General features: G+C 45.0%; 2 protein-coding genes across 5 annotated transcripts in view; both read left to right on the top strand.

The window, feature by feature from the left end:
* The window catches only part of P4HTM (prolyl 4-hydroxylase, transmembrane), a 38,328-nt gene extending 27,881 nt beyond the window's left edge, over positions 1 to 10,447 (top strand). For both annotated transcript variants that reach the window (XM_042455948.1, XM_042455947.1), the window contains 5 exons: positions 3,744 to 3,906; positions 4,675 to 4,860; positions 5,458 to 5,548; positions 7,598 to 7,721; positions 8,468 to 10,447. In XM_042455948.1, the coding sequence (XP_042311882.1) occupies positions 3,744 to 3,906; positions 4,675 to 4,860; positions 5,458 to 5,548; positions 7,598 to 7,721; positions 8,468 to 8,685 (782 nt within the window). In that variant the 3' untranslated portion in view covers positions 8,686 to 10,447. The remainder of the gene's footprint in view (positions 1 to 3,743; positions 3,907 to 4,674; positions 4,861 to 5,457; positions 5,549 to 7,597; positions 7,722 to 8,467) is intronic.
* A 4,153-nt stretch (positions 10,448 to 14,600) lies between these two features.
* On the top strand, positions 14,601 to 24,448 carry WDR6 (WD repeat domain 6). 3 transcript variants are annotated; one of them, XM_042451338.1, is made up of 7 exons: positions 14,601 to 14,736; positions 15,677 to 15,795; positions 18,038 to 20,456; positions 21,731 to 21,826; positions 22,129 to 22,245; positions 22,813 to 22,931; positions 23,457 to 24,448. In XM_042451338.1, exons 2-7 carry the CDS (start codon positions 15,729 to 15,731, stop codon positions 23,951 to 23,953), a joined length of 3,315 nt encoding a protein of 1,104 aa, XP_042307272.1. In that variant the 5' UTR covers positions 14,601 to 14,736; positions 15,677 to 15,728; the 3' UTR covers positions 23,954 to 24,448. The 3 variants fall into 3 exon arrangements, with proteins under 3 accessions (XP_042307272.1, XP_042307276.1, XP_042307273.1); XM_042451342.1 differs by lacking the exon at positions 14,601 to 14,736 and adding an exon at positions 14,758 to 14,769; XM_042451339.1 differs by lacking the exon at positions 14,601 to 14,736 and adding an exon at positions 14,787 to 15,136.
* Positions 24,449 to 24,530: the final 82 nt, after the last annotated feature.

The following is a 24,530-nucleotide window of genomic DNA, read 5'->3' as shown; positions in this document are numbered from 1 at the left end:
ACTGAGTTGTCTGGTGTCTTGGGAGAAGATACAAGAGCCAGTTGGATCCTGAAGAAGTGTGAAGACTTCTGTGGAAGCAAGAGTGAGAAGGCTTGGAGAGTTTGTCAGGGTCTTCAGCCTATTTTCTGTAACTCTGCTGCTTTAGAGCAAAGCTTTAACCACTGACCAAAACTGGTCAGCACCGGTGCATAACAAGGTGGTGAGTTCGAGCCAGAGGTGAAGAGCTACAACTCTCATCATCCCTGACATTGGTAGCATGGAGGATTTTATCCTGAGGACACTTCCATCCGGTGTACAGGACATCATCAAGGCGGCACAGAGACCATCCACACGGAGGTCCTATGCCTACAAACGGGATAGGTTCCTAACCTTTCTACAAGCAAGGGACATTCCACCATCCCGTGTCTCCATCCCTGTGGTCCTGGACTTTCTCATGACTTTAGTTGAGTTGTATCCTTGAGTTGTATCAAATGCTACCTGTCTGCCATTTCATCTCACTACCTGTTTCAGGACAAGCCTTCTCTCTTTGGGGATCCTCTCATAAAGAGGTTCCTTAAGGGATTCAACAATTTGCACCCACCGATTCTAGACCCTACACCACAGTGGAGTCTAGATACCGTCTTGGCACATTTGGTATCTAAGCCCTTTGAGCCTTTAGCTACCACGGACCTGAGACTCCTGACTTGGGAGACGGCCTTCCTGGTAGCTATAACGTCAGCCCGCCGAGCTGGTGAATTGTGTGCCCTGAGGATGGACCAACCCTTCCTCCGTTTCCACAAGGACAAGGTGGTGCTCCGTACAGACATCACTTTCTTGCCAAAGGTAGTGTCTGCTTTCCACATCAACCAGGACATTGTTTTGCCGACTCTGGCTCCTAATCCGACCACAGACTCTGAGCGTCAGCTCCATGCCCTGGATGTCCGCAGGGCGCTGGCGTTCTATCTGGACAGGACATCTGCTTCCAGGCGTTCGGAGATACTTTTTGTGTGCTACTCCGAAGCCAAGAAGGGGCTGCCGGTATCACCGCAGAGGTTCTCCAAGTGGGTGGCCAGCACCATCCACCTCTGCTACGAACTGGCTGGAAAGCCTCTACCAGGTCGGGTTAGAGCCCATGCAACTAGGGCGGTAGCCGCATCCTCAGCCTTTTTGACGGGGATTCCCCTTGAGGATGTCTGTAAGGCAGCTGTCTGGTCCCAGCCATTGACATTCATTAGACATTACAGGCTGGACGCAAGGGCCAGACACGATGCAGCCTTTGGGAGGGCAGTGTTACTTTCTGCCATTCAATAGACCTGTTACACTGTTAATAAATAACACAGTTGTTTGGTTTACATACTTTATTGATTTTGTCATTATTGGTTTTGACACTCCCTCCTCCATTGACTACAGCTCGCTAGTCTAAACCCATTTGTGTGATTCGCAGAGACCACGAAGAAGAAGTACAGGTTGCTCACCTGTAACTGTGTTTCTTCGAGTGGTCATCTGCGAATTCACACAAACCCGCCCATCCATCCCCTCAGTGTCTGCTCATTTGACACGCTTGTTGCCGCGCTGATTAGCGGCTCATTCGGAACTGAAGAGGAGCGGGCCACCAGGGGCCTTATATATGGGTGGGCGGGGCTACCACCAAAAAGTTGCAGAAAGATACATTACTTTCTGCCTGGAGATTCTAGAAGTTTCCGAGGATTGCTGCGCAGGCGCAGAATAAACCCATTTGTGTGAATTCGCAGATGACCACTCGAAGAAACACAGTTACAGGTGAGCAACCTGTTCATATCCTGCAGGATATATAAGCCACTAGGAGGCGGTGGAGATTATTAAAATCATTTGGAGAACAGATGATTTAACTATTAGGGAACTGAGGAAGTTCAGTTAGAGTGGTTGTTGGTATAACAGATAACCGGAAGGGTTAAGAGATACAGAAGCTAGATAAAGTTCTGTGGAAACTAAGACTATAAGGGAACATTCATAAGGTCAAGTGAAAGAAACCATTAAATTTTGTAACTATTGAAGCAATTTATACACCATATCAAGCTTGAATAACATCCTACAAGGAAGATACTGTATTCAGCCTTACTTATAAATAAAACTTGTTCCTTTGTTTCAACAAGTAGTTTCCTGAAGTGTGTTTATGGATAACATCATCCACACTACCAAACATAATTAAAACACTACCAAAAAGGGAAAAAACCCTTTTAATATTTAGGACACTTAAGATAGTGAGTGCATAATTATCAGTTGACAATTGGTGTCAAGCTGTTGGAATTTTAAACCTCTAGATTGCTGGCAGTTGAAGAGAGTTCTAGTGTGGAATCATTTGTGAGAGATCCGAGTTCAAGGGTTTCCACACATACTTAGTGTCAGCTAGAAAGACAGTAGTATTGGTGTCTACATACTGTAATTGGTGTCACGGTGGCACACAGTGTAAAGGGGTTTTAAGAGATTTGAGAGTTGTCACTCCGTCATAGAATAGGTGGTAGATGGTGAAGTAGTTGTCAAGCTGTCACAAACTAGGCAAGATCCTGAAGTATAATGATATATAATTAAATACTAATGTTAGGATTGCCCATGCCATTATTCTTTCCCATTTCTATGTAAGGTTGTGAGAGCTGGACAGTTAAGAAAGCTAACAAGGAAAAAAACCTCATTTGAGATGTGGTGCTGGAGAATTGTTCTGAGAATAGTGTAGACCACTAAAAAGATCAATGGATGGCTCCTAGAGCAAATCAGGCCCAAACTCTCCATGGAAGCAAAGATGACTAAACTGAAGTTGTTGTATTTTGACCATATCATGACAAGAAAGGACTCACTAGAAAATACAATAATGCTTGGTAAAGTGGAGGGCAGTAGGAAAAGAGTGAGACTACATTCCAGATGGATAGATTCAGTCAAGAGAAGCCACGACCATGAATCTGCAGGAGCTGAGCAGGGCGTTTGAGAATAGGATGATTTGGAGGTCTCTCATACATAGGGTCACTATGGGTCGAGGTTGACTTGAAGGCATTTTACAATAACAAACAGACATTTCAGTTCAGAACCTTATATGGCTCTGACAGGGAAATAGGTGTACTTCCTCCAATCCCCAGATAAAGACTGAGATGAGATTCCAAGGTGTGGGACAAGAACCTTTCCATAATTTATGTGCTGGGTACTGTACAAATTACAGTTTGATGTTTGCTTTTGTGTGCCTTCAGGTAGACCCCAACTTCTGGGTGATCCTGACATGATGTTTTCTTGGCAAGAATTATTCACAGGAGATTTGCCATTGCCTTCATCTTAGGTAGAAAGAGCATGACTTGCCCAAAGTCACCCAGAAGGTTTCCATGGCTAAGCTGGTATTCAGACCCTGGTTTCTCAGAGTCCTAGTCTAACACACACACTACAACACCACACTGGCTCTAAAAGGAGCCTTTTCTCTCTGTGTGGTTTTTTTGTTTCTGTTTTTGCCTTCACCTCTAGATCTTTATTTTACTTGGACTATTCTTTTAATTTCTTAACATTTTCTTATGGCACTTGTTTTTTGTTGTAGACAGGAAAGACTAATTTCCCCTTGGTTCCTTCCTTGTATCTACAGGCCAGCTGCTAACGTTTGAGAAGGTATCACATCTGTGTCCAATGCTTAAATTGGCATATATACCTGAGGGTTGGCTACTTCAGCTCAGTTGCAATGTTCTTACAAACAGCTGCATGTTGCCTAAAATGGAGCTGTCCATACCCTTTTCTTTTTCTCTTCATTTTGTCAGGCGTTCTAAGTTTGGAAGAGTTTAAGCAACTGAACATCCGGGACTTCCATAAGTATATGGGAAGCCAAAAAGTGAAGATGAGTGACCTTGTCCGGAATAGCCAGCACACATGGCTGTATCAGGGCGAGGGGGCACATCAAGTAATGCGCTCCATACGACAAAGGTAACTGTTCTCTGGGGATAAGGATATCCCAGTAATATCTAATGGAAGCAAAGATCATTAATTGCAGCTTCAAAATAAAAATAACCTATATTATAAATCATCTGTTGTTGATTAATTTTTTGTATTTCTACACTGCTCTTTTGAAGATATTAAAAGAATATGGTTACTAATAAGTTTGCCATGACTTACTTTATTGTTCTATTTATTTGTTTTTCTTAAGAACCCTTTTAAGTGTTCTTGCTCATTCCTCTCCCACTAAAGGATACATAGCAGTGCAAGCTAACTCTGCAAGGTTAATTTGTGACCGCAGTAGATGATAGATTAGATGCATGTATCATGTTTTCTTTTTACTTTAAAAAGAGCAAAAGGGGATCTAGTCAGCACTGTGAGAATTTTTTTACCCTTCTCACCTTCACTAAAATCCCAATAAAAATATTCTTCTCTCTTCGCCCTTCCTACTGTTCAAAGCTACTATCTTTCCCAGGAGGTAAACTACCATTAGCACTAATGGGATCCTTTTGCAGAATTGACAGTACAGGCCCATGTATTTACTCAAAAGTCAGACTGAGTTCAGTGAGACTTCTTCCCTAGTCGGTGTGTTTAGGATTGGAACCTGAGTTCTCCAGTTCCTTTTACCTGGTTTTGTTTTGTTTGTTTGTTTTTAGATAGTTTAGAAGGTGATTAGAGTGTTTGCTATTCTTACATGGTGAGCATATTTGTGGAAATGTCATTAAGTCTGTTGGAACAGCTCTCCTTCTCCTTCTTCAGGGTGATTCATTTAACCCGTCTGCCCCCAGAGATCGTGGAGCACAGTGAACCACTGCAGGTGGTACGGTATGACCAGGGAGGGCACTACCATGCTCATATGGACAGTGGACCAGTGTTCCCTGAGACTGCCTGCACCCACACCAAACTGGTTGCCAATGAAACTGCTCCATTTGAGACTTCATGCCGGTGAGTCTAGAATGGGAAGAGAAAATTAGTTTATTTTTGTTTTATTCTTCTCCCTGTGCTCCATGTTACATAGAAATCCCATAATATTTCACTGGAGTAAATATTTGCTGTTAAATGCATTTACATCCATATGATAGTCAATGGTTCATGCATGTTTGGGCTTTGTAACCATGGAAATGGCTTCCTTAGCTGATGTTTCTCTGGGAAACCAAAAGAGAAAATTGTACCTTCTTCATTTACATCCACTGTTAAATCCTTATTTCATGTTGGAGATTGCTACAAAAGCAGGGCTGATGGCATTAGTTGTTCTAGAACAGTTTTCCAGAGTCTGGTGCCCACCTTTACAAGGTTGGTTTAGGCAACAGTTTCCGATTGCCCATCATGTGGGGTGGGAAGGAATTGAATGTGGAAGATATCTGAAGAGCATCATGTTAGGGACAGCTGTTCTAGACATCTGCAGAAAATGCTGTCTTCCTTGTGAGCGCCATACAGCAGGTGAGTCTACCTGTGGAACAGCTACATCAAGACAGTTTAAGGTGTTAAGTATTTGTAGTACTTCCAAGCCTAACCTATAGTAAAATGCTCTGTATTTCACAGCTATGTGACAGTACTGTTCTACCTGAATAATGTCACAGGAGGAGGAGAAACAACTTTTCCTATTGCTGACAATAGGACCTATGAGGAGATGGTAAGGATTTTCTCTTCTCAGTTTTCTGTAAAAAATAAATAAAATAAAATAAAATAAAAACTTGCCATTATTTTTTACATTAAATGGATGAAAATCGGATGGGTAAAGAGCCTAAAATGTGAAAGGGGCTGCAAAAGAAGAGTTACAACACCTTTTTAAAATAAAACCGTATTGTCACCCAGTTTTTTAAAATCTTGGGTTGCAGTCTGAGAAAGCATACACACTTGTAAGGGCCAAGGTTCCACCGAATATAGTGGGGCTTACCGTATATACTCGACTATAAGTCGACCTCGTGTATAAGTCAAGATCAGGTTTTGGGGCCAAAATGATGGATTTTGCTATGACCTGTGGATAGGTCGAGGATAAAACTTGTGTTTTGTGTGTGTCTATGTGTGCCTGCGGCAAGAGAGACTCTGGTTGAAGCTTAAGGGACTCTTAAATGAACAGCAATATCAGTAAATCACCCAAGACTCTTTCTGCTTGGCTCAAGAGATAAAGAAACTCTTTCTCCATGGGGAAATCTGAAAGAGCTGCCATCATATTACCATAGTGACCCAGAAAGAAGGAGCTGAACAGACTGCCCCTAAGGGGTGGCCTGCAGCCTCGTCTTTTATAGCTGGATCAGGGCCATGGCAACTACATGCCGCGGCCCCAATCTAGCATTTCTGCAGTGCAAAAAGGAGCTGCAAAAAGCGGCTCCTTTTTGCGCCCCGGAAAGGGTGCCTTTGTTGCCATGATGGCACTTTCTGGTGCTCCTTTTGATGTTGTGTCATCTGGATGCAGTGCTGAAGGAGCGCCATCACGCCATGACACCAGTCACACGGCACGATGGCAGTATAAGGGCAGGGTTGGGGTGTGCGTCATGTGGATGCCAAGCCTCCCCTATGCCCTGAGGCCGGCATGTAACGCCAGTCTGTACAGCCTGCAAGTCAACCTGGAATTTAGGGGTCAATTTTTGGGCATACATTTTTAAACTTGTAGACAAGTATATATGGTACATCTGAGTAAGTATATATAGGATTGTACTGTAAGTCAATCAGTTACATTTACAGGTGGATAACAACTTTTTGTGAAGAAAGAAATATTTTTTAGCTCTCTTTTTAAAATGATACATACATCTTTTGTAGCAGCTCCACATCTCAGGTAGTCCACCTCCATGCTATCTGCAATTTTAAGATTTGTTCCAAACACAGTAAGTCTTTTTTTTTAAAAAGAAGAAGAATTCATGCCCAATTAATCAGGGGTACATTTTTAGGAAACTAAAATACATTTTAATTTCTTAACTTATTTAACATTGCAGTGCTATTTGACAGTACTGTAAAAGGATATATTGAACTGAACAGAAGTAATTTCAGAGTGCTTCCAAATAATCAGACCATCATACTACAAATGTCCTGTAGTGATTTATTTTGGAAGGAATTCAATTTTTTCCCCTCAAGGTAACAGCACTGTCGGGAAAAAAATCACATTTTTCCAGTCTCCAAATAGCAATATATTTTGCATGTAAAATAACACACACTGTGTTACTTGATTGTTACTTGGACACTGCCACTATATATCTGATATCTTGCTGCTTTACTATAGGGGTCAACAGCAGCAAGATTTGCCTTATCAGTTTGAAAATTTCTGACATTATGATTTTTTTTTAAAGGACCATGAGCTTTTTCTTATCAGAGCTGAAATATGTATATTCAGAAGTTTGAAGTCTGACACATTAATTCATTAGAGCAGACTTAGAATGCAAATTTTGCATTTTAAAAAAGTTCACATCTAAATGTATTGTTCTGTTTAGTAGAGCAGAGCCATTGAATCCATTGGGTTCATTTACACGTCATCTTATCATTCAACAGTTGATTGTTTGGCATCCTCTCATTGGAACTAACCAAAGAATTCCAGCCAGTATTTCCCAGTATAATTCTTAATAATAGAACTGTTCTAATGTGAGATCTGAGAATATGAATAATGGCAGAAAAGGATATATTTTTATATTTGTGTTTTTCCTGGAATCTAGCTCAGAAAGCATTTTCTTCTCTTTTTCCCCGCCCCCAGTCTTTAATTCAGAATGATATTGACCTACGTGACACTCGTAAACACTGTGATAAGGGAAACCTACGTGTAAAACCCCTGCAAGGCACTGCTGTCTTCTGGTACAATTACCTGTCAGATGGGGAAGGTAGTACTCTCTCTCCACTTCTTTATTTCTTTTCCATTTTAATATTTTATTGTTTAACTTATAAAGCACAGTATATTTTACTGTATTATTGTCATAATTTACAGAGTATTCATTTCACAAATAAAACTAACAAGAAAATTTCAATAAATTTCCACTGAAACTGGTTTATGATTCATTGATATTACCATCTTTACAGCCAAAATTTCTACAATTCAGTGTATTTTCTTTATTTCCAAGTGACCTTCCCCGGTAACATTTGCTCTTGTGATTCATTTTTAAAAATTATTTTTACTGCTGTTAACTGCCATCTTAATGATAATTTCTGTATATATAATGCTAACATTATTAGATTTTGAAAATAGTGAAAGTAGCCTTAGCCTTGTCAGGCTACGTCTGAGATAAATCTAGTTTTATCTTTTGTCATTTCCATATTTTTTTGCAGAAGTTTGTGATCACTTCCCTCCTTTTCTATATTTTCTTCTGATTTTCCATTTATAAACTGCATTAATCTGTCAATTTCGATCATGTCCTGGATTTTTAATAACCAGTCATCAACAGTAGGTAGTTTATCAGATTTCCAGAATTGTGCTAAGAGTGATCTTTCTGCAATAGCCATGCAACCACTTCTTTACAAGAATTTTCCTCATGCTGAGTTCTGATGAAGTTGGCTAACTGAGAAATCTAGAAGGCTGACTTATAATCATGTGAAAGTCAGGAGTAATTTATGAGTTCTTGTCTTCTTGCAGGTTGGGTGGGTGACCTAGATGAATATTCCTTGCATGGAGGCTGCTTGGTCACTGAAGGAACCAAGTGGATTGCCAACAATTGGATCAATGTTGATCCCAACAAGCGACGACAGCTCCAGTTCCAAGATGAGATGGCTCGATACACTAACAAGGAGGAAGAGGACCAGAACGAGTGGACTGTGGACAAATCCTACAGCCATGTGCATGTAGAACTTTAGTGTGTGGAGAGGCCTCTTCCCTGACTCAGAAGAAACTTTTTTTGCACTAGCCAGTCTCAGCCCTGTAATTGCTCCCTTCTCACCCTTTCCCCATCCCTACATACTTCCACAAAGAGTGCTAGCTATGCTCTGGTCTTGCATTTCTGATTAGACGGGAGGATGCAAAGCTTTGGATGGATACTCATGGTCATGAGTTCAGTTTAGGGGAAAACCAGTAATAGAATAAGCAGGAGAAATGCCATGGCTGGCCTTTTAGGGTATTTGTTGTTGCTGTTGTTGTGTGCCTTCAAGTCGCTTCTGACTACGGCAACCCTAAGGCAAACCTATCACAGGGTTCTTTGGGGCTGAGAGTGTGTGACTTGCCCAAGGTCATCAGTGGGTTTCCATGGTAGAGTGGGAAATTGAACCCTCATCTAGTCTAATCCTTAAACCACAGCACCACACTTGCCCCTTTTCTCTTTACCGAATACAGTAGTAGGTTTTGCTGCAGGGAGTTCTGGGTCTGGAGTGATCCCTACCCCTGACATGTTCAAGCAAGCTTCGGGATTTTTACTCTTCTTCATCCTGAGCCACATTTAATGCACTGGAAGGGAGTTATTTTCCTCCTTGATTAGCTGGCCTTGTAGCTGCATTCCTGGCACTTGCCCTTCTCTTATGCCTTGACAAGATCTCCCTGCTCTGTGCAAGGGAACTTGGATCCTTTCGCTCAAGAACTCATCATTTACAGATCCAAATAGCAGTAAGATCCTATATCGGCAAACTGATATTGACCATTTCTGGTTCTGAATCTCAATTGCTCTCTATGGAATGTTGTTTTTAACTCTTACAGGACCAAGTCATCATCTTGCAGTGCACTCCTATGTGTGTCTGCTTAAAAGTAAGCTCCATTAGGTTTCATGGGGCTTATCTCTAGCCACTTTTGTATAGGAGAGCTGGCTTCCGTACATGCAGTGGCCCCTTGGTATCTGCTTAGGTTTGATTCCAGGACCTCTCCATGGATACCAGAATCTTTGAATGGTTCAAGCCCCATTAATTATAGTGAATAGTAAAATGGTGACCCTTATCAAATGGCAAAATCAAGGCTTGCTTTTTGAAATTTATATTTTTTTTTTAAAAAAAATTCAAACCACTGATGATTGAATCCGTGGATAAAGAATTCATGGATACAGAGGGCTGGTTGTACTCATAGAGAAAGACCTTAAGCAGCTGTATGTTAAGGAAGATGTAGAGATTGTGAAGGTACTAAATCATTCCAGATGATTTTTAATACTCATCCTGGAGAATTTTTCTCAGGGTCAGACATGGTTCTAAATAAGAGCATGGTTCTGAAATGTTTATTGTGTTGATTATCAGGCGGAAAACAAAAGTACTGAAATGTGCAATAGCAGCTGGTGTGCTGTATTTGTTGAGATTTTTACTTCAATAACTTGATTTGTGTTCACAGTTTTTTCATTGTAAGTCTGGGAACAGTTTGTTTTTGCCTAAGAAATATTCTATTCCATTTCCTTTTTGGTTTGCCAATGGCATGCTCAGTGATGACATCTTCTTGCTGATAGATTTACTGTATAGACTCATGTATAAGTCTAGAAATTTTAGTCAGAAAGTAGACCCAAATAACCTGAGATGATTATGGGTCAGTGTACTTTAACTCTTATGAAAAAGGAACCATCCCCTGGTAAAAGGCAAGAGTAGAATCTGTCCTGGAAGCAATGACCTTCCCTCAACGTCTCATCCATCCAACCTTTACAGTGAGCACAAACAGTTATGCCTGCTGGAATTTTGTAAGTTCTTTGGCATCGTTTTCCTGTGCTTCATCCTTTAGATCTTTTGTTACACACCCCAGAGTTTTACCCTCAATTTATCCATGGGCCATAACAACATCATTTTAACCACAAAACCTGCCCTCAACTTATACATGAGGTTGACTTATAATCTAGTATATACGGTACATAAATCTGTGCAGATTGGAAGGAGCCCAGTCCTGTATGTAAGCCTGCTCCCTATTTTCCACCATGATCACCCAGGTACCTGTAGGGAGCCCTTAAGCAGGGCAGAAAGACAACAGCTCTTCCTGTTGTTGCTCCCCAGCAATAGGCATTCAGAGGCACAGTGTTTCTGTACATGGCAGTTCCATGTAGCTCCGTGGCTAAGTTGCAGCTCATTGGCAAATCCATCAGTAATTAGTCTGATCCATTTTTTAAACCATCTACAGTAGCTGTCATTTTTAGCAACTCCATACGTTAATTTTACATTTTGTCAAGAAGTACTTTCTACCATCTTTCCTCCCCAGACCATGCTTATTTTTACATACCTCTATTGTGTTTATGCCTTTATTACCTTCTTTTCCTAAACTGAGAATGCCCTAAACTGTGTGTTTTCTTGTGCTGCAACATGGCCATCTTGATTGCTCTTTTCTATACCAGAGGCTTGTGCTCAGTGTTCCAGCCAAATGTATCAGCTGCTGTCCAAAGGGCTGAGTGATGAAGAAGGCTGCAAGATGTTGTCTTTCCTATTTGTAAGTCTCACTGAGGAAGAAGGCTGGAGTTAGTGAGCAGTGTTGATGCTTGTATCTTGAGAAATTTGCCCCTGCAGGAAATGGACTTAGCTTCGATGAATGTGTGGTAACATGTATTATTGTTGTTGCTGTCCTTGACTGCTGCCTTAGTTAGAGGCTTGCACAATCTGTGACTTGCCAAGTCAAGCACAGCCCACCAGGTATGTTGTGACCTGGCAGAAGCTTAACATTTGTCCTGCTCTGTTTTTGTCTTCCTAGGCAAATGACAAAAGTGAGAGGTGACTCAAAATCCTGGCAGCCTATCTTTAGCTTGGTGGGTCATAAGCTGTGCAAGTCTGCAACAGTAGTAGCAGTGTGTTTTATAACTCTGTGAAGTTAACAGGGCTTGTTACCATTCCGCAGTCCTGCTAGAAGAAGAGATGCCTGCCACACTTCTTGAAATGAAGCAGTTATCCTCCCAGTCCTCAACCATGTGCCTATAGACTTCACTGAGTGTAGTGCAATTTATGTTCACGAAGTATGTTTAAGATGTGGCTTTATTGCAGTTAACCTGTAAGGCAGGTTGGGAACCTTGAGGTCCTTCAGATGTTCTTACTGCAGCTCCCAGCATTCTTCACCACTGGCCATACTGGCCTGAGCTGCTGAGGTTTGCAATCCAACAGTTATCTGGAGGGATGCATCATTCCCATCTGTGCTGCCTGGGGCAGGGATGAAACTCTTTTGATAGAATATGGTAAGGATGAGTAATCTTTTCCTTGAAATTCCTTGCTTTTGCAGGTAATCCCCGGGTTCAGGAAATGTTATCACATAAGCAAAGTGAGCCATTTAGTACATCTTAGCAGGTGGTTTGATAGTTCGTTGATGCTCCCTTGAATTGCTGAATAGTAGAAGGAACCTAGACTGGGTTGAAATGTCCTGTCTTATGTAGTACTACTAAAATACAAATGGATTGAATGAAAAAGAGATTCACTTCTTTGCTGCTGTTTCTGAACAAGGACTTTGCATTTCGTGTGTGTGTGTATGTGTGTTTGCCCTAGAGAGAGCATTCACCTCTTGACTGTGGTATTTCCATGTTACTAGCTAGACTGATAGAAAAGCACGTAGGAATTTTCTGTTGCTTAAAGAAGCCATTTAGTGGGTAGAAGTGTGATTTTAACCTTATGATTGTAATCCAAAAATACTGAAGCCCCTGAGCCAGAAATGCTGTTGCGTGGCTTGAGGATTGCAGTTCCCAGGGTCTTGGCATGGTGTTTCCTGGATCTCAGCCACCTGCACTGCACTGCAATGGAACGGGAATGTGGCCTCAGTACAATGGTTTGCTTTGCCCAAAGGCGTGACCTGTGGACCCAAACCCACAACAGAACCTCTTGCTGATATTAGCTAGTTCGAGTGCCCTTACGTTGCTGGTTGCATTTATAGCTCACTGATCAGCATTGGTTTTTTTATATTACTGTGTGTTCTTGACACTTCTGTATTTCCAAGTAAGTTATTATTTTTTCCTTATTTAATATTTATTTAATTTATTTTTTATCCCATGCACAGATGTCAGGCTGTCTGTCCTGCCAATAAAAGTTGGAAACCCACTGCTTGTCTGTTCAATTGGTTTGAGCTCAAGGATTAGGAATACCATTTGTAGCTGCTCTTACTCTCCACAACAACTGTTTCTCAAAGCCTCAGTTTATTAGATTGTTTGTGGATAATTTTGCCTTAAATGTCAAAGTGCCAACAAAGCCCCCTGCTACTCCATGCAATCCTTCCATGTCTTATCTGCATTATTTGTATTGAAGGTAGAGGTATTCCCCATTGACAAGGTTGTCAAGTTGTGTCCGACCATAGGGGGCAATGCTCATCTCCATTACTGAGCCAAAGAGCCAGCGTTGTGAAAGACTACTCTGTGATCACGTGGCCAGCATGATTGCACAGAACAATGTTGTACCTTCCCACTGGAATGGTACCTATTTATCTTCTTGCATTTCCATGCTTTCAAACTGCTAGGTTGGCAGAAGCTGGGACTAGTGATGGGCGGCCACCCCATCATGCGGCACAAGGGCCTCAAACTGCCAACCTGCCAATCTTGCAGTCAACAGAGTCAGCGTCTTAACTACTCTCTGTTGCCACTACATTAGTTGCTTTTAAAATCAGTGATTTGATGTCCACTGCTCCTAAAAACAATAGGCAAGCCATCAGTACTCTCTGTCTCTTACCCCAACTGCAACAGTCTCCACTGCTAGGCTGGCCAGCCAGAGGGAACAAGTAGGTGAGTCAGTACATAAACCAGGCAAACTCTCTCTCCCTCTGAATGTTGGGATCCAGGGGAAAGCAGATCCAGTTTTCCCTGCAGCACCAGCCTGAGAGAGGACTATCCCTCTCCAGTCTTTAGGAGCACTGCTTAACCCATTCTCCCCAGCAGCATACCACCCAGAGAGAGAGAGAGAAAGCCACTTCTCTGTCCTGTAGCCCCCTGTGATGGCCTAGAGTAGGAAACCAGGGAATGAGAAGACACCTCCCTCTGCCATAAAACCAGGGACCTAGAATGGAGACTGCAGCCAAGAAATCAGAAGAAGACTAGGAATGGGAAAGGCAGCTATGAAAGCACTAGACAAGATCCTAAAGAGTAAAGGCATACTAGTGAGCACTCAAGTTAGACTTGTTGGATCCCAGCCCTGTCCGTTGTTTGTAGCTTCCCTTCTTTCTTAGGACCTTCCAGATAGCTGCCATACTAGTTTCTGATAAGTAGAGAGACCTAGTAGCACCTTTGAGACTAACTGCAAGAAAGAAGTTGGCAGCATGAGCTTTCCTAGACTTCTCCGGTCTGCTTCCTCAGATGCGTTTGGTGGCACTACGAAAGCTCCTGCTGCCTGCTTCCTTCTTGCAGAGTCTCAAAGGTGCTACAAGGCCTCTCTATGTACTGATTCCAGAGACTGACACGGCTATGTCTTTGAATTCTAGTTTCTGATCAGACCCCTTTGGCCCTTCCTCTGAATAGCTAGCTCCCCACATTCACCCAAAGGCATGGGCACTTCCTTCTGGCTGCCTGCTTAGTTCCCAAGGTCCAGGACACTTGGGGCAAATGGTTCTTATTTGGATGTGGCACATGGCACACAGGCTGCCAACAGGAGGAAAGGTGGCAGAACATTCTCTTCCCAGAGCCCTTTCTGACTTAGGCAGCCCTAAGGTGGCCCTATTCTGGGGTTTTCTCGGCAGGATTTGTTCAGGGGACCTCTTGCCCTGGCCTCCTCCTCCTGAGGGGCCAGAGAGCGTGACTTGCCCAGGGTCCCCAGTGGTTTCCATAGCTGCGCTGGGAATCGAACCCTGGCCTCCAGAAGCGCAGCCCAACGCTCAAACCGCTAGGCCACGCTGGATGTCTTAGTTGTGAAAGGCGTCTCTGTCCCTTTAAGAACATTTCCTGGCGGGAAGAAGGCGATTGGGAGGCCCTCTGGCCAATGGCGTCCCTCCGAAGGAGGAGAACCGGGAAGCGGCCTTCTGATTGGTCCTGACGCGGCGCCCGTCGAACGTTGGGGAGGCGGCGAGACAAGGTAAGGAACCTTGGCCCTCCTCTTGAGCCCATGGTGCGTGCTGCACTCTTAGCCCCATTGAATGGGAGCCAGCCTGGCCCAGGATTTGAGCGCTACTGGACTGACTCTGGGGACCTGGGCTCGGATCCCTGCTCTGCCATGGAAACCCACTGGGTTTCCTCCGAGGCTGATAGAGAGTCACTTGGCCCCCCAAGGCCTTGCCATGGCCTTCCTTTGAGGCTGAGAGAGTGACTTTGCCCAAGGTCTTACTACAGTATTGACTTCCCTTGAAGCTGAGAGAACACTCAAACCACTACACCACACTGGCTCTTCGGTTCACCTTAGGATCACCCCAAGTCAGAAACAACTTGAAGACACACAACCACAACAACAACAATTCCCATGAGCCCAGTCAGCAGTGGTGAGGAGTGCTGGGAGCTGTAGTACAGCTGGGGAGCTCCACTCCTTCCCCACTGCAGAGGTAATGCACTTTGGCACCACCTTAACTGTTGTGGCTCAGTGCTATGGAGTCTGGGGATCTGTAGTTTGTAGAGGCACCTGAGCACTCAAACAGAGAAGGCTAGATATCTCGCTAAACTACAAACCCCAGGATTCCATAGCACTGAGCCATGGCAGTTAAAGTGGTGTCAAAGTGCATTATTTCTGCAGTGTAGATGCAGCCAGAGGTTGCCACTGAGTGCCTGCCAGTTGGCTCTGACTTAGGCAGCCCCTGCCCTGGGGTGAGCTTCGTTTTTGGTGTTGTTCAAAAATGCTTGATTGCAAAGGGATCCTGTGTAATACCTTTGGAACCAACTATGCAGGCTACAAAGAGGGCCACGTCTTACTCTCTTTTGCTCCAGATAATTGTTGTTGTCTAAGCTGAAAAGCAGTGCTTTCCTTCATTCTCGAACCTGCATTGATGCAATCTACAGCAGTGTTTATTGTTCCTTTCCTTCCTCAGAAGTCTGGATGCCCTAATCTAAGAGGAAAAGAATCATCACGGATCCACTGCAATGGAAACAGAATTGCTGCTGGCACCTATCACTGCTCTGGAGATCGTGGGAGATCATCTTGTGGCAGGTAGGGTGTCCTCTTAATTGATGCCATGGTGGCACAGAATGCCCTTGTGAGTCGCCATGCTCAGCTTGCAGGTGGGCATTGAGACCCCGTGTGTCAGATATGGCCTTGGTAACTCAGTAAAGCCAAACATGGTCTAGTTTAAAAGTGGGCAACTTCAGTGGCTAGGATGGAAAGCTGCACCTTTCCACTGGCAAAAGGACAACAGCAACTCGGTTTTTAACTTGTCAGCTGCTGCTCCTGAATTTCCATAGCACAAGGCTTTTCTTTTTTAAAAAGAATGTCTTTTGTAGAGAGTGTGTGTCAAGAATAAACTCTTCTAGAAAATGGCCACATAGCCCGAAAAACCCACAAAAAACTATGGATGCCGGCCATGAAAGCCTTTGACTCCACAGTGTGTGTTTTTTCCCCAAGCAGAACTCTATCCCTAAAAGCGTGGTGCTGCTTTAAAATCAAAGGAAAATTGTGCGTTTTAAAGTTGTTGCCACCACTACTGCTGTAACATCAGAGTTTGGTGATACAAAACTCAACATGCAGCACAAACCCTTGTGGCTCACGGGCCACTTGTTTATCAGCTTGAAGCATTTATATACTGCCCTTTAGCCCAGTGGTTCTCAAACTTTTTATCCTTGGGGCCCTCTTTCTCCCCCCCCCCCCCTTCACAACCAAGTATATGAATAAAAATATTTTGTTTTTTGGTGCATATTTTCATTTATACATTCATGTACCTTAATATTTTATAAGAAAATAATGTTCAAATTAGAACAATTTTATTTAAGTAAATTCAATGCATGTGTCAGTTTTACACATAAAAAAGTGTGGGAAGTGGAGAAGGAGGGAGCGGGGCCTCCATGTTCTGTGCCCCCATTGAGTAACTCTTGCACACACACCCAGGGGTCCTGTCTCATTGCTTGAGAACCACTGCTTTAGCCCAAAAACAAAATAAAAAAGCTCTCAGAATTTACGAATAGTTAATCCATTAGTTCCTGCCTTCAGGTTTACAATCTGAATGAAACACGATACCCAAGGAGAAAGTGATGGAAAACAAGGAGGATGGGAAATGTAGTTCAGCAGCAACTAAGCCTGAGCGGATGGAGGTGTGCCTGGCTGCTCTTGTTCTCCCTCTGGGGAACCTGGAGGGAGGGTCTGTCAACAGCTGCTAGCCCCAGACATGATGGAGGCATGTGTGCTTGTCGAATATTGTATAGCCCACCACCGGTCTAGTTGTAGGTGTGCTGCAAAGTCAAGTTTTCTACCTAGTTGAAAAGCCAAACATAAATGGTATAGGAAATACAGTAGAGTCTCGTTAATCTGACCTTCATTGATCCAACGTTTCAGTTCATCCGACGTCGGACTGGTTGGTAGGCATGGCTTTGAGCCCTGACCACACCCCCAGCACCAGGCCCCAAGCGAGTCGGCAGGCGCGGAGCACCAGGCCGCAGGCGCGGAGCACCAGGTGGTAGCAGCCCTGAGCGCCACCCCCATCAGGCCGCAGGCGCGGAGGTGGCAGCAGCCCCAAGCGCCACCCCCACCAGGCCGCAGGCCCCAAGCGCCACTACCACCACCAGACTGCAAGCAGTAAGGCTTTTCCTATGACCCTCCGGATTATCCGACTTTTTCGACTATCCGACTATGGGACCGCCAGTTTACGTCGGATAATTGAGACTCTACTGTATTAGTAGACAAAGTGTAGTAGCCCAGGTCCAGGGTTGGCAAAGAAGTGATAAGCAGGAACCCAGAGATCCTGGATGCTCCTTGCTCAGAACTGAAAAGATGGTTGCCAGGAAGATGCTGCTTTCTGAGACTGTACAAAATGTGATACCAATCAGAATTCACATTTTTTTTTAACTTCAAAGGCATAACACAGAAGCTGGAGTGTCCCCTTCCCTTCCATCTGTCAGAGTCCTGCCCTTAATGCCACATTTCTCTGTGAAAGGGACCCAAGGTGGCTCACAAGATGATCTGGTGTCCATGGGGGCAACATTACAGAAGACACATTTCTAAGGAGACTATTCAGGGATTGCGGGGGGGGGGGGGGGGGGGCTTTGCAAAGTTTGTAATAGTAGAAAGGCTGCATCTGAAACAGTACCACATCTGGCAAAGTGGAGATGGTACTGCATGTCATGGGCCTTGGCATTAGGAGTTGCATTGATGTCACCTGTGAGGATGGGTATTATTCAAATAAGTGTGCAGAACTCCAATCCTTTTTTCAGTGTGATGATTCTGGCCTTTCGTCCTCTTCCAGGTGAAGGACCCAACATAGCTATCTACTCTCTGGAGCCTGATGTCATCCACTCAGTGAGATGCTCTAAACAAGTCCTTCGGAGCTACAACATCCATGGTATCAAGGAACAGCAAAATGTGGTTCCAGAAACCAAAGCATCCACCAGTGTGGCCATTTTTGGAGGTAAAAGTCTTGTTGTCATACGGCTCAGTTTCCAGGATGGACTAGTGAACATAACAGAGGTCTTTCCTCTCACTGAGATACATGACTGGATCTGGGACTTGCAGTGGCTAGAGAGCAAAGCTGAGACGCCCAGCTGCATGGCTTTGGCCCTGGGCCACAACTCAGTGGCCCTGTATGACTGTATTGGCCAGAGGGTCCTTCGAGAAGTGCACTGCCAAGAGAAGTGCATCCTCTACTCCGCCCACTTGGTGGGAAGCAGCTGGGACACTTTGGTTCTGGTGGCAGGAACTGTCTTCAACCAGCTGGTGATTTGGAGCATGGATGACCCAGTTGAGGGCCCAGGCAGGATAAAGCCCCGCTGCAGGATCAGTGGGCACAAAGGTGTCATCTTCAGCATTTGCTTCATGGAGAGCAAAAATATCTTGGCTTCAGCCTCGGACGACAGAAGCCTGAGGCTGTGGGGCATTGGTGACCTCAGAGCACCCCCCGATCATGTCCCATGCTTGTTGGTCTGCTATGGGCATCAAGCAAGGGTCTGGTCTGTTAGGCTGCTGAGAGACTACATCATCAGCATTGGGGAGGATTCAGCTTGTCTTGTGTGGGACTACCATGGTGAGATTGTGCAGAGTTTCATGGGACACAAGGGCCGTGGCCTTTGGGCCGTGGCTGTGCATGAGGGGCGAGGCTGGGTGTTCACAGGCGGGGCTGACTCTGGTATTAAGCATTGGAACCTGAAGGGTCAGAGGACCGACAGGAATGCTCTCGTACGACTGAACTTCTCTTCGCCTCAGAGAGAAGGATCGCCCAGAGTGGTAAAACTTGTGGATGTCAACCATCTTCTGGTCCTGACTGATGCTGGGACTCTCTATGCCTATGACCTGACCTCAAAAACATGGGTGTTGATCCTTGAGGATTCTGCCTATCGGTCCTACGGTCTCCTGGAAGTGTCTGAGCTTGTCGGTGGTTGCGTTTTGTGTGCCATGGGTAATCTGTCAGGACAGGTCAAAATCTTCCCTCTCCACAGCCCCATACAAAGCATGGAGCTCCACTTGTATGAGGGGAAAGTGCACAGCCTGAACTGGGCCCCCTTTCCAGGACAAGGCACAAATACTTGCAGTCTCTGTGCTTCTGGCCCTGCTGGTGCTATGCTATGGCTGGAAGTTTCTTGCCACCCACATGAAAGAGTGACTGTGGTGGTGAAGCAGTGCTTCCTCTTGCCTCTCTGCAAAAAGCGATGGCACACCTGTGCTGTTTTCCTGCCCCAGGGGGAGTTTCTGCTTTGTGGAGATCTCAGGGGCTCTGTAATGCTGTTTGCATGCAAGCCGGCTCTTACCTGGGAGAAGGTGTCGGGGAGACGTGAACTGGACCACTCTGAGTCACACGTTATCTGTGACATGCCTGAGCTATGTTCTGATGGCCCTGTCTCTCTGCTCTTTGGCCTTCATGGGAAGCTTGGCGTGACTTCTGTCACCTGCCAAGGGGATTTTGTCTACAGCACAGGCCGGGATGGCTGCTACCGCCAGCTCCAAGTGCAGGGCCAGCAACTCCAGATGCTCAGGAAGCACAAGCCCTGCAGAGGCCTGGAGTGGCTGGAAGAGCTGCGCTTTGCTCCAGATGGGAGTACCTTGGTCCTAGGATTCCATGCTGCCCATTTTGTGCTCTGGAGTGCCACCACCAATGAGACACTGCTCCTTATCCCCTGTGGTGGTGGCCACCGCTCTTGGAGCTACACCCGCTGCCTCTCTGCAGAGACCTTTGCATACATCAAATCTGGGGACGTGGTGATGTACCAAAGCAGTGATGCGCCCAGTGGGCAGTGTGTCCTCAAAGAGTCATTGCATGGCCGGGAGCTGACCTGCGTGTGCCACGTTGGAACTCTGAGAGCATTCAGGCAGGAGCTGGTCAGCGTCCTTGCCACAGGGAGCGAGGACAACACGGTCAACATCCTAGCCTTTGGGGTGCAGTCCCACTTGATGACCCAGCTCACAACCATCAACGACCACATCTCCAGTGTGAGGGCTCTGGCTGTGGCCAGGAACAATATCCCATGTCAAGAGGCAGAAAGTATCTCCACTGTGCTTTTCTCAGCTGGAGGCCGGGCCCAGATTGAGTGCTACCGACTGCTGCTCAGCCCAAGTCACACGTCACGCAGTGGTGTAGCCTGTCAGCTGGCCCATGTGGCATCCCACCGCCTAGATGAGCAATGGGACCGCATGAAGAATAAACACAAGTGCATCAAAATGGATCCAGAAACCAGGTAAAAGTGATGCTTTCTCCAGTACCTGATTTTCTTGAGCATGGCTGTACATTGGCAATGCCAACACTGCAAGTGCCTGAAAATTGCATTTACAGATTTAAGGGATGCATAGGTTGCAGCTGTTGCAATCTGACCCATATGCCTGGTTGTGGAACTTTGCTTCCACAACTGTGAACTGAACACAGATGCAACACCAACACAACTGCATGTTTAAGAGAACTAATTTGTGTGCAAAACACCAACAGCCAAAAACAAAACAGAAGTAATGCTGGTTAACACAGGGATATAGCACAAGACAAAGTGTGCAAGCAGTGCCTGATGGATCTCAGACCAGCATTCTGTGGTGCACTGTGGCAGAGTAGTGGTCAGTTACACTAGTAGTGGTATGTTCTCCATGCCTGCTCAGGGGGAGAAGGTAGCAGCCACTGGCTCTGAGAATGCTAAGCCTCTGATGGTGGGAAGAAGTTGCAGGGACATTCTTGCAACTGAGGTGCTCTGGGAGGGTTGACTTCTCTTAGTCAGTTGCTTCCATGTAGTACTGGTAGCCTCTGAGCCGTTCCTCCCAAAGTGCCTCAGTTCTCAGGACCCCCAGAAGCCAGGCCTTTAGAAACGGGCATTCAAGAGCCAGCAGCTGCTCCTTGTGTGATGGTGGATGCTGACATATGCATGAGCTTTTTCATCTTGCTTCCACCACATTTTTGACTCCACTGCTACAATTCCAAGACCTCTGGCTCTGAAGTTAAACCTGGGCAGGGGAAAGAGAGAGCAATGAACAGGATTTCCAAGTGGCAGGACTGCAGTGTTCTATACCACTTTTTGCTTCTTTGTTCCCACTAGGAACAACAGAAGCAGACTAAATTATGTAAAATTATTCCCACAGATTCTTAATTTATACCAAAGGCAGCATTTTCTTCTCCTCATTGTGATGGTCTGTAATTAGAAGCATGAGTCACTGAGAGGGACAAAACTGACGGCACAAGAAGACAACTGCATTCTGGGCAGTTTGAATAAAGGAAGTTGCAGCCCTGAGTTAGCAAAACCTGAGCAGGGGTGTTAAGTTCTCTCAGAGGTTTCTCATTCATAGGTCGCTATACATTGAATTGAATTGATGACACACAACAACAAAAGCCATATAGCCATCAAGAGAGAATGGGGCAACTTCTTATACCAGGCAGTCACTAACTTCCAATCTGTATGAATTTTTTCACTGTTGAAAATCTGCCAGTAGATGGCAAGCCAAAAGAGGATGATAGACTACTACTTCTGTGTTCTAGGTATATGTCTGTTGTGGTGCTGGCTGGTGCTGAAAATGCCAAGCTGCCTGGGCCTTCATTCTTCCTTGCAGCTGCCTGCAGTGATGGATCTGTAAGGTAAGATGGGTGACCGGGCTCTTCTTGGATGCTTAGAATAGACTGCCTGTCTCCCCAGAAAAATATCCAGAAATGATGCATGATAGAAGGAACAGAGGTGGGAAAGACAGAACAAGGAGTCATTGCTGTTTACGTTTCTTAGTTCCCCACTTTCCCCAAACTAGAGCAGGAAACATAAACTGCAAGGAGCTGGAATGTAGCTTCAGTTCTTAATACCCATACAGAGAATGTGACATCTGTAAATTCTTTAACCTCTAAGCCTTCTTTCTTTGTCTTCACTGTCCCCTTGCACAATTGCACAGACTTTTCCTGCTGCTGGAGCGTGTCCAGAAGCTGTGGCTTATAGCAGAATCCTTTCACCACCAGCACTGCGTCCTGAAGGTCCAGGCCTTTGTGCACCAGACTGCAGGTGGAAGAAGGTGAGAATGAAGTATCTCCATTTCCCTGTGTGCCTGTGGGTGCATCTCCCATGACTCCCATAATTTCCAGAGGGGGAGCTGTGTTAATCAGTTGCATCAGAAACAAACAAGAGTCCTATGATCCTTTACAGACTTAGCACAAAAGTTTTCATGGATAACAGTCCCCTTCAACAGGTGCATGCAGTGTTTTCTTTATTTGGCAGGTACACATATCATGTCGGGTGCGGTTGTAAATAGTGAGATCAGAATAGTATTCAAAGACACAGTGTTAGCCTGTTTCAGCCTAAAGAGAGAAAAAGGAATCCTGTAGTACCTGAGGCTGAGAAAAATAATTTGTAGCATAAGCTTTGTGGACTGCCCCCCCCCCTACTTTTATCAGAGGCAACTGAAATTTAGAAAATGCTGAAAGTGATAATTATTTTTTTAACCTTGTCCATTCATAGAAGGTGACCTCTACAGATGTACAATATTACTTGCACAGTTGAGAAGCAAAAGTAGAATTGGGCTTCATGGACTTCATGGATTTCACCAAGGCATTTTTGTTTCATATATATGGTATATCCACAGGCGACACTTCTTGGGCAGTGCAGCCACAGATGGGAGCATTGCATTTTGGGACATCACTGATACCCTCAACCTTGCTGCTGAGGTCATAAGGGCAGAAAGCAAAGAGCTGGAGCTCCTGGGTAGGTGATTACACCTTTCTTACTCCCAATGTACTTTTTTATTCTCCCACACTTACCTTCTCTTTTAAGAATGTTGAGTGAGAGCTCTGGTCAGCCCAGTGTCCCTCTCCAGCCTTGTACACTTCCACTATATTTTAATATTTGTTCATTAGCTAAATCTATATCCTGCCTTTCCCTTTAAAAATGCCAGGAGTGGTGCTGATAGTGTTAACTGCCTCAATGGCAAATATGAACAAGAGAGCTTCAAGACACTCTGTTATCTGTTGCCCTGCTCAGGTCTTGCCAATTCAGGGCCGTGGCTTTCTTGATTGGGTCTATCCACCTGTAACGGAGTCTTGCTCTTTTCTTACTGCCTTCCACCTTGCAAAACATTGTTGACTTTTCTAAAGAGTCCTGCCTTCTCATGATATGGCCAAAGTACAACAGTCTCAGTTTCATCATCTTGGCTTCTAGGGAGAGTCCCCAAGTGGAAAGAAGCCATAAATTTCAGAGTAGAAAAATAACCTTCCCTTTTATGTTTTACAGCCCTGGGAACTCCAGTGTTGACTACTCAGGCTCACAGCTGTGGGGTGAATAGCCTCCACATCCAGGAAATGGCAGGTGGGCATTTCTTTGTTGCCAGTGGCAGTGATGATGGTTCCATCTCGCTCAGCATTATTGATGTGAATGCCAAAAGCACCGCTGGTGGGCAGTCTGTTGCTGGGACTGGCATCTGCATCCTCAGAACATTCTCAAGGCTTGGAGCCCACGCAGCTCATGTGACGGGCCTGAAACTCCTACCCAAAGACTTCCTCCTTTCTGCTTCTGTGGACCAGCGCCTGACACTCTGGCACTTTTGTGAGGATAGTCTGTCTTTTGTCTGCAGCAAGTTCTGCCATGTGGCTGATGTGGCTGCCCTGGAATGCTGGGAAATAGAGGGGTGCAACTATGGCAGTGTGTTATGTGGCCAGGGTCTGGAAGTACTCTCTTGCAGCCTGAAGGAACAAGGTGCAGAAATAAATGGTGGTGGTGTGAGAGTATGAAGTTATTTAATTGGGTGGGAAATGCCAAAAAGCAGGTATGTTTGTCATCCAGGCAGAAAGGCATCACACTGTAGCAGCCAGGGCCATAAGAAGCCTTTTGGGAAAGGCTGCTTCCATGGCAGTTGAACAGATACTGTTGGCTTTCTGACATCAGTAGGTGTCTTTGAAATATGTCCTGACATCCAACCTCTCCTTTTGAACACTGAGGTGGAATCAAAACTTTGAAAGTTACCTTTTTGCACCAACTCCCAGAATCCCCCAGTCAACATGGCTAGGGGATCCTGGGAATTTCAATGTAAAATGCTAACTTATCCAGGATGTGACTCCAAGGAACACGGGGTACTATGTTATGCCAAGTCATACTCAGAAGGAGCGATCAGGCAGACCCAGAAACATCAGGGACTGCCTGAAGGAAGAGGCCCCTCACTCCTCAACTGTCACCTCGGCCTCAGAGGGAGCGATCAGGCAGACCCAGCAACATCAGGGACTGCTTGAAGGACGAGACTTCTCCCTCCTTTAACTGTCGCCTTATATTTGTTTTGTATTCAATTTTTACTGTACACCGCTATGATCATTG

This window comes from Sceloporus undulatus, chromosome 2 (assembly GCF_019175285.1).
Source record: "Sceloporus undulatus isolate JIND9_A2432 ecotype Alabama chromosome 2, SceUnd_v1.1, whole genome shotgun sequence".
In the NCBI taxonomy this organism is placed as follows: Eukaryota; Metazoa; Chordata; class Lepidosauria; order Squamata; family Phrynosomatidae; genus Sceloporus; species Sceloporus undulatus.
The sequence above is the reverse complement of the archived record's forward strand: the minus strand, read 5'-3'. Positions and strand labels throughout refer to the sequence as shown.